The 18,472-nt window shown below is 38.3% G+C and overlaps 1 protein-coding gene across 2 annotated transcripts in view; it reads right to left on the bottom strand.

Annotated features, from left to right (window-relative positions):
- The window catches only part of LOC111157420 (FTO, alpha-ketoglutarate dependent dioxygenase), a 373,490-nt gene that overhangs the window by 262,432 nt on the left and 92,586 nt on the right, over positions 1–18,472 (bottom strand). For both annotated transcript variants that reach the window (XM_022518805.1, XM_022518806.1), the window contains exon 2: positions 4,831–4,908. In XM_022518805.1, the coding sequence (XP_022374513.1) occupies positions 4,831–4,908 (78 nt within the window). The remainder of the gene's footprint in view (positions 1–4,830; positions 4,909–18,472) is intronic.

The following is an 18,472-nucleotide window of genomic DNA, read 5'->3' as shown; positions in this document are numbered from 1 at the left end:
CCTTGGGCAGGGGAAAAGAGAGTCCCAGGCAAAGGGAACATTCAGGGCAAAGGACCAGGGGGTGGGGGGGGCAGCAGTGTGCTTGCCTGCTGCTCAGGGTGGTGAGAGGAGGGGCAGCAGAGGCAGGGAGTGAGCTGGGAGAAGCAGTGGGGAACCAGCTCTTCCTGTGCTTTGTGCGTAAACGGAAGTCCTCGGCTTTTACTCTGAACATGATGGGAAGCCCTCTGAGCAAGAAAGAAGAATGAGCTGATGGAGGTTTCAGAAAGAGCACTGCGAGAGACACTGTGGGGAAACAGACAGAAGGCTTTGCAAACATCTCAGGAAGAGACGACGGGAGCTCTGGCCACGGGGTAGATGCCGGAGGTGCAGGGAGGTGGCTGCATGTTGAATATATTCTGAAAATAAAACAGGTGGCATTTGCCAGTATCTTCACCAAAGTGGTCATATATCAGCAATGTCTTCAGGGGTGAGTAGATGCTGGCCAGACAGAAGAGGGGACAAGGGTGCTCCACGCCCAGGCAATAACATGCCCAAAGGCATGGAAGGATGAAAGGTCGGGGCAGACCCAGGATGCGGCAAGAAATTCCGCAGGATAGTCCACGGTCACTCTCCATGTTAGGCAACGGGTAGAGATGAGACAGAGAGGTAGTCTGGGGTCACATGGTCAGTGGCCTTAGAGGACATGTTGAGGAGGGTGAACTCTACCTTACAGGAAGAGGGACTGAGCAAACTTTGTAAAGTAAGGAGTGACAAGTCAGACATATTTTTTTTTTAAAGATCTTATTTATTTATTTGACAGAGAGAGATTACAAGTAGGCAGAGAGGCAGGCAGAGAGAGAGAGAGAGAGAAGGAAGCAGGCTCCCTGCTGAGCAGAGAGCCCAGATGTGGGGCTCGATCCCAGGACCCTGGGATCATGACCTGAGCCGAAGGCAGAGGCTTTAACCCACTGAGCCACCCAGGCGCCCCGACAAGTCAGACATATTAAGAGGAACACAATATTGATGGTAATGGAGAGGGCACAAGGACCACCAGGTAGAACAGGAAAACTGTGCTGGTCTAAGATGATAAATGGCCTGGATGAAAAGAAGAAACACTCTGAGGGCTTATGAAAAGGCAGACCTGCCAGGGCCCGGCACCTGAATGAGGGAAGAAGCAATGGAAGGGGAGGACAGCAGGATTTCTTGTTTGGTAAACAGCACAAGGAAGGTTGCCCCTGGAGAAGAGAATGGACAGCAGGAGATCCTAGAAAATGGATCCTCACCAAAATGTGACTCAGAACTTGTCACACATGTGTTCCAAACCCTCTCACAGCTTCTCATGTCATTCAGAGTCACAGCCGACATACTAGGCAAAGACAGCAAGTTCCCATTATCATCGGGCCATGGCTCTCTGACCTCATCCCTTCTGTTCTCAACTCTCTCACTTTGCTCCAGGCGTGTTGGCCTTGGGGGCGCCTCCTCAGATACCTCTGGGGCTCTGCTCTTTCCTACGTCCAGAACATTCTTCTTACAAACATCTACAAAAACAACACAGTGCATGGAAAGTACACAGTAATCGAAAGCAAGGGGGCATACTGAGGAGAGAGGCGTTTTCTCTGGATACGAGAGGTAGCACTCATAGATCTGGAAGCCCGGGTTTGTGTTGGGACTATGTAGTTCCTCATTTCTTTGTGCTCTGTGGTGAACCTACAGAAGTTTCTCTCTACTTTTCTACTTTGGGTTTTTTGTTGTTGTTTCATTTTTTCTCCACGGTCTTATCAGATGAAACCAAAAAATGTCTCTGAAGGTGTTCTGAATTTGAGCACGGTATTCTGGGAGGCACACAACGGAGCAGAAAGAGCAGAGGCCTTCAGAGTCTGATAAATGTGGGCTTGGACCACCTCTGCTGCTCAGATACAGAGCTTTGTGTGGATCTAAAGAGAAATTTCTAAGAAGAGGAAGATCATACCTACCTCGAACACTGAAAGCTTAAGAATGAACATTTGTGGCATAAATGCACAAGCGAGTTGTGAGGACTGAACTCCACACTGTAAGGGTCAACACACACACCCAACAAGGAAGCTGCGAAAAAGTCTTGCTTTTGTGACTGGCAGCTGGATGGGCATTCCTGTGGCCAGGGCCTGTTTAAGGGACCCCAAGTCAATCCAAACTTTCTATTTATTCATGTTATTAAAAAAGTATTTTCACTTTGTCTTTCAAGAGAATAGATTTCCTTTACTAAAAGTCTCTTGAAACACTAACCCTTATTACAAGGTGCACTTAAGGTGATTAGATATTGGTATCAGACTTGTTGTGGGTCTTGGAAAGGTAAAAGAACAGCCTTGATAGTTGTTGTTTGCCTTTGAGTTTGCTTCTATCCCCCGGTGTAGGACTGGCTCTGTGCACGGTGGCTGATAACCTCTGTGTTTAATTCTTCATGTACTACCACTACTTGCACCCTACCAAAGCCGAAAGGCTCAGAAGCTGCTTTACAACAGTGAGCGTAACCATGTACCAGATGGCTTCTATCTATAAAAACAGTAATAAGGATTTAAGAACTGATCGTATTTTGTGGGTTTATTTGTTTTAAGGGTCCTTTGGATAACTGTTTTTGTTTTGTTTTTCTGACTTCCAAGAATACATGTTCATTTAAGACAATTTGGAAAAACAGAAAAGCTCAAAAGATAAAACCCTACCATGCTGGCATACAACATTTCTGTATATACCCTGCAAACCTTGCCCGATGCCACCTCCCTGGGGAAGAGGGCTGTGTGTATAAAAACAAAATTAAAAGCATACAAAACATTATTACATAACTTGGTTTTTAAATTAACAAATGAATGCATTAATTCACGCGCCCATCCAAGGAAATTAATGCAACACCCACCAGCCACCTACCTGCCAGGCACTAAACAAAGCACAGAGCATGGGGGAGACAAGCGTAAAAATAAAATCACAGAGATAATAAAGGCGCATGTAAAGTGCTACGGGTACACACAAGAGGAAGCAGAGACAAGTCTCCACACTGCGGAGGTGTCAGGGACATCCTACAAGAGGTGACACATTGCTCACGGGTAACAGAAGTTCACCAAGGGAGGGAGGAGGCGAGGCAGCAGAGGATATAGCATGAAGGCCCAAAACAGGAGACTGCCTGGCTAGTCTGAGCTCCTGCCAAAGACCAGTGCAGGTAACAAGATGAAAGAGTTGGGGACATAAGACTAGAAAGGCAAGAGCCAGGCAAGGAGCAGCCACTACCAGGTTTGAAGCAGGGGGGTGACATGGTCAGATTTATGTCTTGGTTGGAAAATGGGCTATAGCTCTAAGGATTAAGAAAGAGGGACAGGGACACCTGGGTGGCTCAGTTGGTTAAGCGGCTGCCTTCGGCTCGGGTCATGATCCCAGCGTCCTGGGATCAAGTCCCACATCGGGCTCCTTGCTCAGCGGGGAGCCTGCTTCTCCCTCTGCCTCTGCCTGCCACTCTGTCTGCCTGTGCTCATGCTCTCTCTCTCTCTAACAGATAAATAAATAAAATCTTTAAAAAAAAAAAAAAAAAAGAAAGAGGGACAAAAAGGAGAAACTAGAGCAATCCAGAAGAGGACTGATCCAGTGAAGGACACGTCCTGGAACTGAGAGTGAACTGGAGGTCCAGGGACCTGAATGCTAGATGGATAAACCTCTTCTTTCCTGTCTCCCTCCCACGGTTACCAAGAATCATCATATACAAGTGCCTGCTAGGTGCTGGAAAAACAAAGATGAGAGGCCCAATTCTTATCCCCAAGAGCTTACATTTTGGTAGGAAAGAATAGATGAATGTGGACTATTAGTGCCCACCCAACATGACTTCCTCTCACTCCTTGGGAACAGGACTCCAATTTCCCTGTGGGGAATCATCCATATCCAACTCACAGTCCATGCAGTTTGAGTGGACATGGTCCTACCTGAACTTAGCTCCACAAGGGGGTGCATGAACGAGGCTGGGCAAATGGGAGTATCTCACACTCCTGAACGCAATGACTGGTTCAGGAACGCAATGACTGGCACAGGATTCTAACCAAAGATCACTCCCAGGAAAATCAGATGGAACCAGAAAAAAAGAAATGGCTACCTTCTTCTAAGATCCCATGTGCTTAAAACCACATACCCCTTGGGCTGTCAGACTCCTCCTAGGTACGCTAGCAGGTCAGAGCCTAACCAGCATGGAGTCACACAGGGGAGAGCCAAACCACAACACAGAGAAAAGCAGGGATCTAGATGACATCCTTTGAGAAGTTGGATTCAGCCCTATACTCCTAGATATCTAAGTCCATCTATCTTAGTCTAATCTAAGTCAATAAATTCCCCTTTTGCTACAATCAGTTTGTTGAGGTTTTTACCACTACTTCAGGGAAAAAGACATGGAATGCCATAACTGCAATACAACGTGATAGGCATGACAGAGGTATTTACAAGGTCCAAGTAGCACAGAAGAGAGTGCGGCCGATTCTACTTTAGGTAAAGTAAGTCAAGGAAACTTTCACAAAGAAGGTAATGTGTAAGTGAAGTCTTAGCCATCTGGCAATGAGGGAAGGGGCAAAAGGATATTCTATGCAAAACAAACAGAATGGAGCAGAGGCAAGGAAGTAAAAGCAAGCATGGAACGTTTGGGGACAAAGAAAGCAGTCTACTGTGCCAAAGCCCTAAGTTTACAGCAGAAAACAGATCGGAAGAAACTGGGATGTTCTGTGGGTGATGAGGAGTGAACTGGAAGACCAAATCAGATCATTTCATTCTCATTTAACCTCTCCAGACCACAGCGGTTTCACAGATCACAACAAATCAATACAAATTGATACAAATAGGAAAAGATCTTACCTGCTGATAGAATTCATCATCCTTGGGGGTCAGATAAGGAAGCCACGTATCTTCGAGCTCTTCCAAGAGCCTCAGTTTCTGTTTAGAAATAATAATGAATATAGGTGACTGAATATAAAGTCATCAGAATGTAAGACAATCCCTAATTTTTCCCGTAAGACAGTATCAAGACAAACTTAGCCAACCTGAATGTAGAAACTTTTAGAGATAGAAATTAGCCAAATGCCTATTATAAAATGTATTAATTTAATTATATACATTTAAATTACACATTGTATAAAAGCATTAATTCAGAAATAATGGTTTTATTCACTCTCATATGCCATGAACAATTTGATTCACCAATCTTGACATGTTTCTTTGACACCAGGGTCTTTTTCATCACTAGAATTACTCTTTGAGAAACCTTATACAGTTTTCCAGAGCAAACCTTCCTTTCTGTATAGTCTGCTTGAGACACAGCAGTTTCTGAATCCTTCTATCACACGAACACTGGAGACAGCAAATCAAACCACAGTATCCATTTACACAATGTCAGGATATTTGGAAGATTTATTCATCCTATAAATGTTTATTTGATACAGTATCCACTTACATGTTACTTTTTTAACGTGATCTTTCATTTCTAGAATAAGTACTAAATCCGTGTTAAGCATTTTCGCTTCTTTTCTTTTCTAATTTTATGAAGAAACGTTTTCAAGCATCCACAGCTAGCACTGTCTGAGGCCATTTCCAAGTCTTCCAGAACAGTACCATGCTGTTCAAACAAAGTGACTAAGAGAGGACCCCATATTATGAAGTTATTTCATAAAGAATCGAATATATATAAGGTGATGTCCTCCTTCGGAGGGATTTTTTTTCAAAGAATACCTAACACATGTGGGTGTGTCTGTGTGTGGGTGTGGGTGTGTATGTGTGTGTGTACTCACGACAGACAGAGAGTGAGAGTCCACCTGGCATATAAATGGCATTATGTGTGTGTGTGTGTGTGTGTGTGTGTGTGTATAAAGACACACACTCATAGAGGAATTATCTATATACCACAGAAAATTTCTCAAAAGGAGAAAAAACAGAAAAGGTGGAAACAACTGATTTTCAAATAAAAGAAATAAAAAGACACATATTCAGGCTGTTATCAACACCTTTGTAAGAATAACAAAATGGTATGCCTTGCTGTGGTTCATTGTAGCCCTGTTCCATGGGGCATGGCTTGAGGAACACAAACTGGAATTTAGCCCCCACCTGCTCCAGTGGACACTGTCTTTATATGCAGTCAGCAACCTGCTCAACCAGACACAGGGAACCTATCACCCTCTCCTACCCCAATAAAGAAGCCTTCTTTCACAGACCTATCACAGAGTAGTCCAGAGAAAACACCCTTTGGGCCAAACTTAAATCTTTCTGTATCTTTCTGCAAATTATCCCAAGTAAATAAAGAAAAAAGGAATAGAAATATAACAACCTGTTGATCTAAGAGAGGCAAAACACTCAAGTTTACTCATACAAAAGTCTGATCTATTTATTTAATAAAAGCTTCCTGCTTGGACTCAAGGTATTTTCTCATCTATAATGGTAAGACTGGCTTAAAAGTTAAACTACTAATAGTTTTCCTTTATGAAGAATCTAGAATACAAACAGAAACCATTTGTTTAGATAAATTCATTGGTTAAGTGGCCTATCTGTTTTCAACATCAGCTATTATTTGGGGCATAGAAAGAACTAATGATATTTTCATGCATATACTTATGTATTTATACACTTCATCATAAATTTAATCAAAACTATATCGCAATTGTCACTGCGACCTCAGGAAAGCCTGTATTTTCCTATGAATCTTTTACCAGTCCTTTTTATAGGCAGGATACTTAAATGCCCCCTCACAGAATTTAACCCATTATTAAAATCCTTGAATAATTCAAATGGACATGAAAACTCAAAACTTGAAATGGCTACGCCTTATAAATACCACCTTAAAATAAATAAATAAATACATACATACATACCACCTGAAGATCTCTTCAGGCAAGTCTATAAGGCTAATCTGTGTATAAAAAGGATCACAAAGGTCAACACCTCTAAGGAATTAAAGCCTCTACCTTAATGAGAATAAAGAGCAAGAGACCTGTTCCATAGATCAACAGGCATCACTGGAGGCTGAAATTCTATTTATAATTAATACTTAAGCTATATCATTACAAAAACAACCTACTCCCCAGCTCAGTTGAAGTCCAGTGTATCAGACAGGCAATAAAACATTAGAACTTGGAAAGCTGTATCAAAAGGATAAAATTCTACAGGAATGTCCCTACTATAGAACAAGGAGAATATAAATGGTCTCTTTCCACTGGAAATGTTAATTTTGATACTGTGAGCAACATTATATCTACATGGCAGGCAAGAATGCGGATCCAGAAGTCACTCCACTTAAGACCACACATCTGTAATCTATTCTGTGTATCAACATTCACAGCCTACCTACAATTTTACCAATTAACTAATGAGATCAATTATAAACAATAATATTTATGGACTTAAAAAGAACTTTTGGGTCATCTCCACCTTGGTGAACTCAATCAGGAATTAAGATTAGATTAAACTGGTAGTTCATGAACTCTACACATAGTTCTTAAGAATTAAAATTGCTTTATAAAAAGGCAAAGTCACTCCGAGCACGACTATGGAGAAAAAGTCCTCTCATACTCTAGACTGCAAATTAGTACAATACCAACGGACAGCAACCAACAATTCCTATCCAAATATAAATGTGTTTGCCCATTGGCTCAGAAATCCCGCCTCTGAGGATTTTTTTCTTTGGATATACTTGTACGATGTTCAGGAGAATGTGTGTGCAAGTTTTACCCACTGGAGCACTATTTGTAGGAATAAAGCTTGGAAACATACTAGAAACACTTAATTGTACACTTTAAAAGAATGAGTATTTTGGTATGTAAATGTAATCTCAACTCAACAAAAAGATTAGAGACAATGCAAGTGTCCATCCACAGAGAATAGCAAAATAAACCATGGTACATCCAATGTACAATGAGATACACTGCAACGGTTAACAAGAATAAGAAAGTTTCCCTTAGCAAAAGGAAGAGCTCTCCAGAATATCTCAGGAAGCAGAAGACAAAAGACAGGCTATTTGCTTCCATGTGCATACAGAAACATAAAAGATATGTGACCACCATGGTTGCCTATGAGGTAGAGGTGAGAAATGACTGGAAAGGGGTATGGGTGAAACAATGCTATTCAAAACATTCCAGGTGTACTGTTTTCATTTTTAAACAAGGTCAACAGATTGCCTATTCAACACATTACCTATTATTAACTCAAACATATTACTTACTAATTCTTAATGTAAAATTCAGTATAAAAATGCAGATGCCATGATTCTTTACTTTGTTTTGGAAAATGGGTATCTTTGTAATATGCAGTGTGTATTGGAGGAAACTCTCATAGACCAGCGCACTAAAGAGTGAAGAGGGGAAAAATAAAAAACAGCCCAGCTCTGACAACTTCTTTTGTGTCAAATGCCAACTAGTCAGTAAACACACAGAACATTAAAATGCTCTCTGGAGTGGAGGTAGAAGGTACTCGGTGTTTGACTGTCAGGTCTGGCTAACTGCTGCTCCTTGGTCTGACATACAGGTAAATCCACACAGCTGGGCCCTACCACACACTGCTCAGTTCACACACTTCTTTGCTGTCGCACTGGTGTCAAATACATCAGGCAGCTCACAAATGCCCCACGGAAGCCAGAGCGTGCAAAACCCAAGCCTCCCCACCTGGTAGGAGGAGCACATAAGGACTACGCCCCTTTCCAGAGCTCTAGCAAGGAAAGAACACACACGCACAAGACCTTAAGAAAAACACACTGCCATTCAAAACCATAAAGGATTCAAGTTGGAGACTGAACGTGAACCCTAAGCCTCTGACTTGAGGGTGAGAAGTTTAAGCTCTATCTGAGCTTGCCCATCTTGTCAAAGAGAGACATGGTTTGAGAATCGCACAGTTATTATATTAAGAAGATTAGCCAGATTATGACTCTTCATAGGAGGGGGCATCTCACCTACAAATAAAATATATTTTCTTCAGTCTCTTCAGATTATGCTGCTAACTCCTCTTGTTCTTTATCCTTTGTCCATTTTCCACATGATTTTTAACCTATGAATCATATTTTGTTGGGTTCGATAAAAATTTAATTTTGTTCTCTGATTCTTTTCAAAATAAATCACAAATAAAGGCTTATGAATGTTTAGTGTAAAAACAATCACCTGATCTTCTGAGGGTTTCAAATAATAAGTGGGAAAACTGACCTAGTCCCTAAGCAGGGCGTTGAATGTAAGTAAAAAACCCCTGAGAAAGACACATCCAAACTAACGCCACAAAGACGAGTAAAAACAAAGAGCTAAGCCAAAATAAGTATAAATAAATATCTTATATACATGTATGCCACATGTGCTTTAAATGAAAGGGGAAAAAATAAAGTACTTCGACCACTTCAAGAAACTCAGAATTTGCTTTCCTCTGTTTGCTGAAAATAATGGCATGGTGCAAATATACAGAATTTGGAGGAAAAGAAAAGAATTTCAGTCCAGGCTCATCACTTCCCACATGTGTTACACAGTTTACTCATCTGTAAAACACTGTTTCAAAGAGTGCTACAAAGATGAAATAACATCAGTTATGTATATTAGTACATTTCACAATTGATAACCTATGCAGATATCAGGGAAATGGCATTCAAATTAGGGGGTGGGGCTTGCATAACAAAGCATGAGTTAAGAAGACAAAAGTTAGTTCTAATACCAGTTCTACCCATCTAGATAATACAATTTGGAACTAGTCTCTCATCTTCACATGAGGTATAAATGAACACATACAGAGATCTAAGAACAGGGCTTGGCACATAAAAAACCCTCAATACACTCTGGCAATCACTTACTGTTATTTACTCTCTTATTCTGGATAATGAGTTTTATTTAGTATTATGAATTGTCTATAAAAGAATCTATGTGTAACCCAACAAATTACACTTTCTGCCATAAATTCATGCTACATGAGAAATTCAGATATTAATTTACCTGGGTGAACTACAGCAAAAACATGTAAAAGCTCTCCATAAAATTTTATATATATAAAATGCCTCAATTAGCTATGTTGGTGATAAAAATAAAAATTGTCATAAAATTTTAGAACAGGTGAAGAAACAAAAGCCCATCCAGAGATATAAGGTGACTGGCAAGAGATTATGTGGCTGGTCATGAGAAAATCACAACTCATACTCTCATTTCCCAAGTAGAGGTCATTTCCACTATACTCCAACCACACCAACTCAGAGGCAACAGAAATTTTATCTTTAACAACTGTTCAATTTTTAACTTAAAAAGAACATATAAATACAAAAATCTTAAATGATTTTAATTAAAAGCAATCCTACTTTTAAAATTTAAAACAAATGCTTACAGCACTAATTTTGGACACCCAAGTATTTGCTGCTTTGATAGCTCTACAATGCTTTCAGGAAATTCTTTTAAGAAATTTACTTAGCGGGGCGCCTGGGTGGCTCAGTGGGTTAAAGCCTCTGCCTTCGGCTCAGGTCATGATCCCAGGGTCCTGGGATCGAGCCCCACATCGGGCTCTTTCCTTGGTGGGGAGCCTGCTTCCTCCTCTCTCTCTACCTGCCTCTCTGCCTACTTGTGATCTCTGTCTGTCAAATGAATAAAAATCTAAAAAAAAAAAAAAAAAAAAAATTTACTTAGCATTTCTTGTTGTTTCCAATAATGGGAGCCTACGCTATTACAGACCGAAAATTCAAGCAGACTAAATAATCTCATAATCCACAAAATATCACAAAAAAATCTCGGGAGGATTTTGCCTCAGTAGTAACAAAAAAAGTGACCCTAGACTGCAGCTCTGCCCTTTACTAAAAATTCTTAAATCAAGACTAAAAAAATCCGGGTCTCCTGGATGGCTCAGTCAGTTAACCATCTGCCTTCAGCTCAGGTCATGATTCCAGAGTCCTGGGATCAAGCTCTGTATCCTGCTCCCTGCTGAGCCTGCCCCTCCCTCTGCTCATGCTCTCTCTCTCTCAAATAAACAAATAAAATCTTAAAAAAAAAAAAAGACTAAAAGGATCAAGCTATTTCTAACCAAAACCACAAACATGGAAAGCAAGTTAAGACTATAAGGCAAAGTAATGGAAAGAAAAATCAATCAACTGAAACTGGTTCCAAAATGGTACCAATGACAGAATTAGAAGTACATTTTAAAAACTAGGGGTGCCTGGGTGATTCAGTCCATTAAGTATCCAATTCTTGATTTCAGCTCAGGTCATGATATCTAGCCCCGGTCAGGCTCCACACTCAGTGCAGAATCTGCTTGAAGATTCTTTCCCTCTTCTTCTGCCTCTACCCTCAACTCAAATAAACAAAAAAATAAAATCTTTAAAAAATAATAATGTAATCAATAAAATTAAAAAATTATATAACTCTGGTTCATAAGCTCAAAAAGACTGAACATCGTAAGTAGAGAAACAGAAGAATAAAGAAAATTAAATCATGCTTCTAGACATGTCTGAGATGAAATACAAACAAGATAGGTTTCAAAGCAGATTAGATGTCATAGAAGAAAAGAACAGTGAACATGAAAACACATCAGCGGAAATTATCCAAAACACAGCACAGGTTAAAAAAAAATTAATGGGATACTAGTGAGCTGTGAGAGGACCTTAAGCAGTAAAATACATGTAATTAGGGTCACCAAAGAATAAGAAAGAGAATGGGAAAAAGAAAAAGAACTGGCCAAAAATTTTCCCAGTTTTATGAAAACTATAAATCCACAGATTCAAGATAAATATTCACAGAACCCTAGGCACAAAAAACACAAGGAAACAACACTATACCACAATATAATCAGATTACTTAAAATCAGTGAAAAGAGAAAATCTTAAAAACAGAGAAAAAGAAAGTCTGTACAAAGAAACAAATCATTACACGGAATATCTCATTGGAACAATGTTAGCCAGGAGACCGTGAAAAAATATTTTCAAATAACTGAGAGAAAAATATTTGTCAATTAGGTTTCTATAGCAAGTCAAAATGCCTTACAAAAACAAAGGCAAAATAAACATGTTTGCAGATACAGAAAAATAAAAATTACTTAATATCAGCAAAGCTTCACTGTAAGAGATGATAAAGAAAGAACTCCAAGAAGAAAAAAATGACACTAGATAGAAATCTGAGTTTACACAAAGGAATGACAAAAATCAAAAACAGAAACGACACTGAAAATATAAAAAACTTTATCCTCACTATTTAAATATGTATGAAAGATAACTATTTAAGGCAAAAATAATAGTACATAGCGGGGTTTATAATATATGTAGGAGTGAAACATGTAACAATACTACAATGGTCAAAGAGAAACAGAAGTATATTGTTATAAGATTCTTAAACTATATTTAAATTAAAACAGTACTACTTAAAGAAATATTCTATTAAGATAAAGATGAATGCCAGAAACCCTAAAACAAGTTACAGGTAATAAGAGTTACAGGTAATAAGCCAACAAGAGCGATAAAATGGAATCATGAAAAATCAACCCAAAAAGGGAGAAACAGAGAAAAAAGGAGAACAAAGGGTAGACAGTAAAATGCTAGATTTAAACCCAACCATATAAACAATCACATTACATATAAATAGTCTAAACAACTCAACTGAAAGAGACAGCCAGATTACATTTTTTAAAAAATCAATATCCCGCTCTCTGCTGCCTATAACAAATCAACTTCAAATATAAAGAAATAAATAGGTTAAAAGGAAAAGGATGGATACAATAATATGACCATAGTTAATGCTACAAAACTATACACTGGAAAATGGTTAAAATAGTAAAATTTAATGTTACGCATATTTTGTGACCCCCCCCCCCCCCCCCCCCAAAAAAAAGATTTAAGAAAGTAAAGAATGGAAAAAATATTTACATCAGTAGTATTCATCAAAAAAAAGTTGAAGTAGTTATATTGATATCAGATAAAATGAGTTTCAGAGCAAAGAATATTATAAGAAGTAAAGACTGTCATTTCATAATGATAAAGGGGTTAATTCATCTTAAATTAAGATACTTAATCTTAAATATCGATGCAACTAACAACAGATCTACAAAATACATGCAGTGAAAACTGACAGAACAGCAAACAGAAATAGATGATTCCACAATTACAGCCAAAGATTTAAATATCCCTCTCTCAATAAGCAGACAGAACACTCAGTAAGAATATAGAAGACGAACAATATTATAAACCAACATAAACTGATAATTATACAATATTTAACCAAACAACGGCAAAATACATATTTGTCTCAAATACACACAGAAGGTTTGGCAAGACAGACCATATCTAGTATCAATATATTTCTAAAAGTTCAGATCATAAAAGAATACTTTCTCTGGGGGAGAATGACATCAGGAGCATAACTGAGTAAGACATCGCTCAGCTGTATACCCCCCTCAACAAAAACAAATTGGCATCCATAGACATAAGCTGTAGGATCCAGCACCATACACTAAGGGACTGTGAAGGTGTATCACCCACCTGAATAGCAAGTATTAGATGTACCAACCTAGATCCACTATTGACCCAAAAGTGGCCCACGAATAGATTCCAGCCCGTCTAAGCCAAGGTCCAGGAAATCCTGGAGAACACTGACTTAGAGAATTATCCACAGACAAGAGGGCCCATGTGGAAGTCACAGAATCCAGTGGAGAAGTTCCAGCACACCATATAGCAAGAAAAATCCATGACTAGACATGATGGGAGGATAAGAGGAATGACTTGACTTTATCCATGTTACTTCTCCTATAGGGGGGCACATGTTAGTGTGCAGAGTACCCAGTAACCTTCTTAACCCATGTTTCTCCCATGGTTAAAAGTGAAATTTTGTGAGTAAGCACCCGGCTTCCCAATCTGTATGGGATGCTGCCGAACAGGACCATTTCTCTCTCATCCCACCAAGAGTACCAAGTCATAAGCTTCACAACTGGGAAGGTGGGTAGTGACTGGCAGGAGAACAACAGGCAAGGCTTAAAACATACATGTTAAAAGGACAAATATCCTATTAACCACACCATGGGCTCCATTAGAAAGCCAACCAACAAGATGCTGACATCACCCCACCCAATGATCTGATCCCTACAACTGGCCCATGAGTACCCAGTGCTCCACAGTTCTCACCCACAAACCCCCATTCTGTAGCAAGCAGGCAGCTGACAAGAGCACGCTTTTCCAGACAGCTACTGAGCATGCACAGACAGCCATTCTGAATCTGAGGAGATCAAACAGAGATCATAAACCTGAGCATTTAACACTGCCCTTGGAAAAGCAAAAGGCAAGCTGTAAGTACTCTATCTGGTGCTTTGCAAAACTGAGAGAAGACATACAAGCTTAAGAATTCTGCCACAAGAGGGAGCAAGAAGTGTGGAACAGGGATATTCACAGGTTTGAGAAAGCCTCAGAATCCCTAGTAGGGCTGACAGAAGATATTTCTCTCTGGACGTCAGTCAGTGAAGACTGAAGGAGCCAGCAATGAAAGACTTCAAGGAATATGAAAAAATTAGGGAAATATGACACTATCAAGGAATTGCAATAATTTTCTGGTAACCAACTATAAAGACATGGAGAGCTGTGATTTATCCAAAAAAGAATTCAGAATAGCTATTTTAAGGAACTTCAATAAGCTATGAAAATACACGGAAAAATAATTCGATGAAATTAGGAAAACAATGCATGAACAAAATTATAAGTTAAAGAGACAGAAATGATATAGAACCAAACAAATTATGAAGCTGAAGAACAAAATGAATGAAATAAAAAACACAATAGACAGTATGGACAGCAGAATGGATCAGGCAGAAGAAAGAATCTGTGATGGAGAAAATAGGACCTCTGAAATTACCTAGATAAAGGAGAACAAGGAAAAAAAAATAAAAGAGGAAGAAAAGCCTATGTGAACTATGAAATACCATAAAGAGATGCAGAATATGAACTACTGGAGTCTAAGGAGGGGGGCGAAAAATAGAAGAAAAAGAAGCACACAGAAAACATATTCCAAAAAATAATGTCTGAGAATTTCCCAAATCTGGGGGAGGATCTGGCCATCCAAATTCACAATGCTTTTAGAACTCCCAAACAGATTCAACTGAAAAAGTCTAACTCAAGACACATTATAATAAAACTATCAAAAATTAAAGACAAAGAGAGAATCTTAAAAGCAGCAAGAGAAGTTTGTCACCTATAAGGGAACTCATACAAGGCTCTGAGTGAATTTCTCAACAGAAACCTCAGAGACCAAGAAAAAGTGGGATGAAATATTCAAGGTGCTGAAAAAAAAATGCCAACCAAAACTACTAAAAATAGTTTACCTAGCAAAGTTGTCCTCCAAAAAAATGAAGGAAAAATAAAGACCTTCCCAGACAAACTCTGAGTGAGTTCCTCCATACTAGATATGCCTTGCAGAAATGCTAAGTAGAGAATTCTTCAAGCTGAAATGAAAGGATGCTATTTATTTCAAAGGATGAAAATATACAACATAGAGGTAACGTACATAGTAAAATTCAGAACTCTATTAGAGTTATAATGTAATATTGTGATGTGCTAATTACTTATCTCTAATAAAAAGGTTAAAGGAAAAAGCATTAAAACAACTATAGCTACAATACTGTGTTAATGATACACAACATAAAGAGAGATAAATTGTGACATCAAAAACTTTTAAGAATAAAAGGGGAGAATTTTGGAGCACCTGGCTGGCTCAGTTGGTGGAGCATGCAACTCTTGATCTCAGGGTTTTGAGTTTGAGCCCCACAAAGGGTGTAGAGATTACTTAAAAATAAAAATCTTAAAAAAATAAATAAAAACAGTGGAGTTTCTGTATGCACATGGAGTTAAGTTGTTATCAGCATAAAACAGTCTCTTACATGTAAAAAATCTTTTACGGAAGCCTCATGGAAACCAAAAATCCAAACCTTATAGTAGATACACAAACACAAAGAGAAGGAAATCAAAACATACCACTATAAAAAATCATCAATGCACAAAGGAAGACACCAAGAGAGGAAGAAAGGAATAAGGGAACTCCAAGATAGCCAAAACACAATTGATAAGATGGCATTAGTAAGTCGTTTCCTATTCATAATTACTCCAAATGTTAATGGATTAAATTCTCCAACCAAAAGATATAGAGTGGCTAAGTAGATTTTTTTTTTTTTTTTAAAGACCCAACTACACAATGCCTACAAAAGACTCACTTAAAATCTAAAGACACACTTAGGCTCAAAGTAAAGGAATGAAGATAGTCCATGCAAGGTAGAAACCAAAAAAGGAAAGAGGTAGCTCTACATATATGAAATAGAATTTAATTCAACTTTAACAAGAGACAAAAAGGTCATTATATAATGATAGAGGGGTCAACTCATCAAGGGAATATAACAATAAGCATATAAGCACCCAACACTGGAGCACCTAAATACATTAAACAAATATTAACATATCTGAAAAGAAAAACAGACAACAGTATATTAGTAGGGGAATTCACTACCCCATCTCAACAGTGGATAAATCATCCTGAAAGAAAATTAATATGGAACCATTAAACTTGAACTATACTTTAGACCAATTTTTCTTTTTAAAAATAAGCAAAACTAACAAACCTTTAACTCATGAACCAGGAAAAAAAAAAAAAAAGAAGACTCAACTAAATTAAAAAAAAAAAAAGAAAGAAAGAAAAGAGGAGACATTATAACTGATGCCACAGAAACAGAAAGGATTAGAAGAGACTACTATGAACATTTAGATACCAATAAATGAAATAATCTAGAAGAAATTGATAAATCCCTTGAAACGGTCACCTACTAAGATTGAATAATGAAGAAATAGAAAATCTAAACACACCAGTAACAAATAAAAAGATTCAATGAGTAATCAACAACCTCCCAACAAAGAAAAGTCCAAAACCAGATGGTTTTACTGGTTAATCTATCAAAGATTTAAAGAAAAATTACTGCAAATCCTGTTCAAAATTTTCTAAAACATTAAAGAGGAAGGAACACTCCCAAACTCATTTTACAAGACTAGCATTGCCCGGAGACCAGAGCCCTATAGGTACTACAAGAAAAAACAAAACAACAACAACAAAACTACAGGCCAATATTCGTGATGAATACAGATGTAAAAAAATTCTCAAAAAAATATTAGGAAACCAAATTCAACAGCATGTTAAAAGGATCATACACCATAATCAAGTGGTATTTATACGTGGTATGCAAGGATGTTCAGTATACATTAATCAGTAAGTGTAATAGGCCACGTTGATAAAATATAACATAAAAATCATATGATCATCTCAATAAAATTTTAAAAAAAACATTTTAAAAAAAAAAAAAACCCTTGGAAGATAAAAAAAAAAAAAAAAAAAACTCTTTTAAAAATCGTGTTAGAGGAAAAAAAAATGTACCTCAACTTAATAAAGGTTATATAGGACAAGCCCACGGCCAACATCATACTCAATGAAGAAAGGTTCCAAGCTTTCCTTCTAAAATCAAGACAAAGGTATCTATTCTTACAACTCCTATTCAATGTATTACAACAAGTCCTAGCCAGAACAATTAGGCAAAAAAAACAAATAAAAGATATCCAAATCAGAAAGGAAGAAGCAGGGTGCCTGGCGGGTGCAGCCAGTTAAGCATGTGACTCTTGGTTTCAGCTCAGGTTGTGATCTCAGGCTCATGAGATCAAGCTCTACATCAGGCTCTGTGCTCAGTGCAGAGTATGCTTGAGACTTTCTCTCCCTCTCCCTTGCCCTTGCCCCCTGCTCTCCTCTCTCTTTCATAAATAAATAAATCTTTAAAAAAAAAAAAAAAAGGTGGGGGGGCGCCTGGGTGGCTCAGTGGGTTGAGGCCTCTGCCTTCCGCTCAGGTCATGATCCCAGGGTGCTGGGGTCGATCCCCACATCGGGCTTTCTGCTCAGCAGGGAACCTGCTCCCCTTCCTCTCTCGCTCCTTGCCTCCCTGCTTGCTTGTGATCTCTGTCAGATGAATAAAAAAAAAAAATCTTAAAAAACAAAAACAAAAAAAAAAAGGAAGAAGCAAAGTAGACGTAAGTAAGTAAGTAAAATGTAAGTAAGGTCATATACCATCTCCGTCTGTAGATGGTATATGACGTTATTATCTACAGAATGATCTTAAAGGTTCCACCAAAAAACTGTTAGAAAAAAACAAATTCAGCAAAGTTGCAGGACATAAAAACAACACACGGAAATCTGTTGTTTCTCTACACTAACAACAAAATATCTGTAAAAAAAAAATAAAATAAACAGCTCTATTTGTAATAATCTCATAAACAAATACTTTAATCAAAGAGATGGAAGATTTGTATACCTTATAAGACTTTGCTAAAATGAAATGAAGACAGAAATGAATGGGAAGGTATCCCATGTTCATGGATTGAATTAGTACTGCTAAACTGTGCATAACTACCCACCAAAGCCATTTATACTTTCTATGCAATCTCTATCAAAATTCCAATGGCTTTTTTCACAATAATTAAAAAATATCCTAAACTTATAGGAATCACAAAAGATCC

Source organism: Enhydra lutris, unplaced genomic scaffold, assembly GCF_002288905.1.
Source record: "Enhydra lutris kenyoni isolate GAN:26980312 unplaced genomic scaffold, ASM228890v2 scaffoldscaffold54, whole genome shotgun sequence".
Classification (NCBI taxonomy): domain Eukaryota; kingdom Metazoa; phylum Chordata; class Mammalia; order Carnivora; family Mustelidae; genus Enhydra; species Enhydra lutris.
This window is presented reverse-complemented; position numbering and strand designations above follow the sequence as displayed.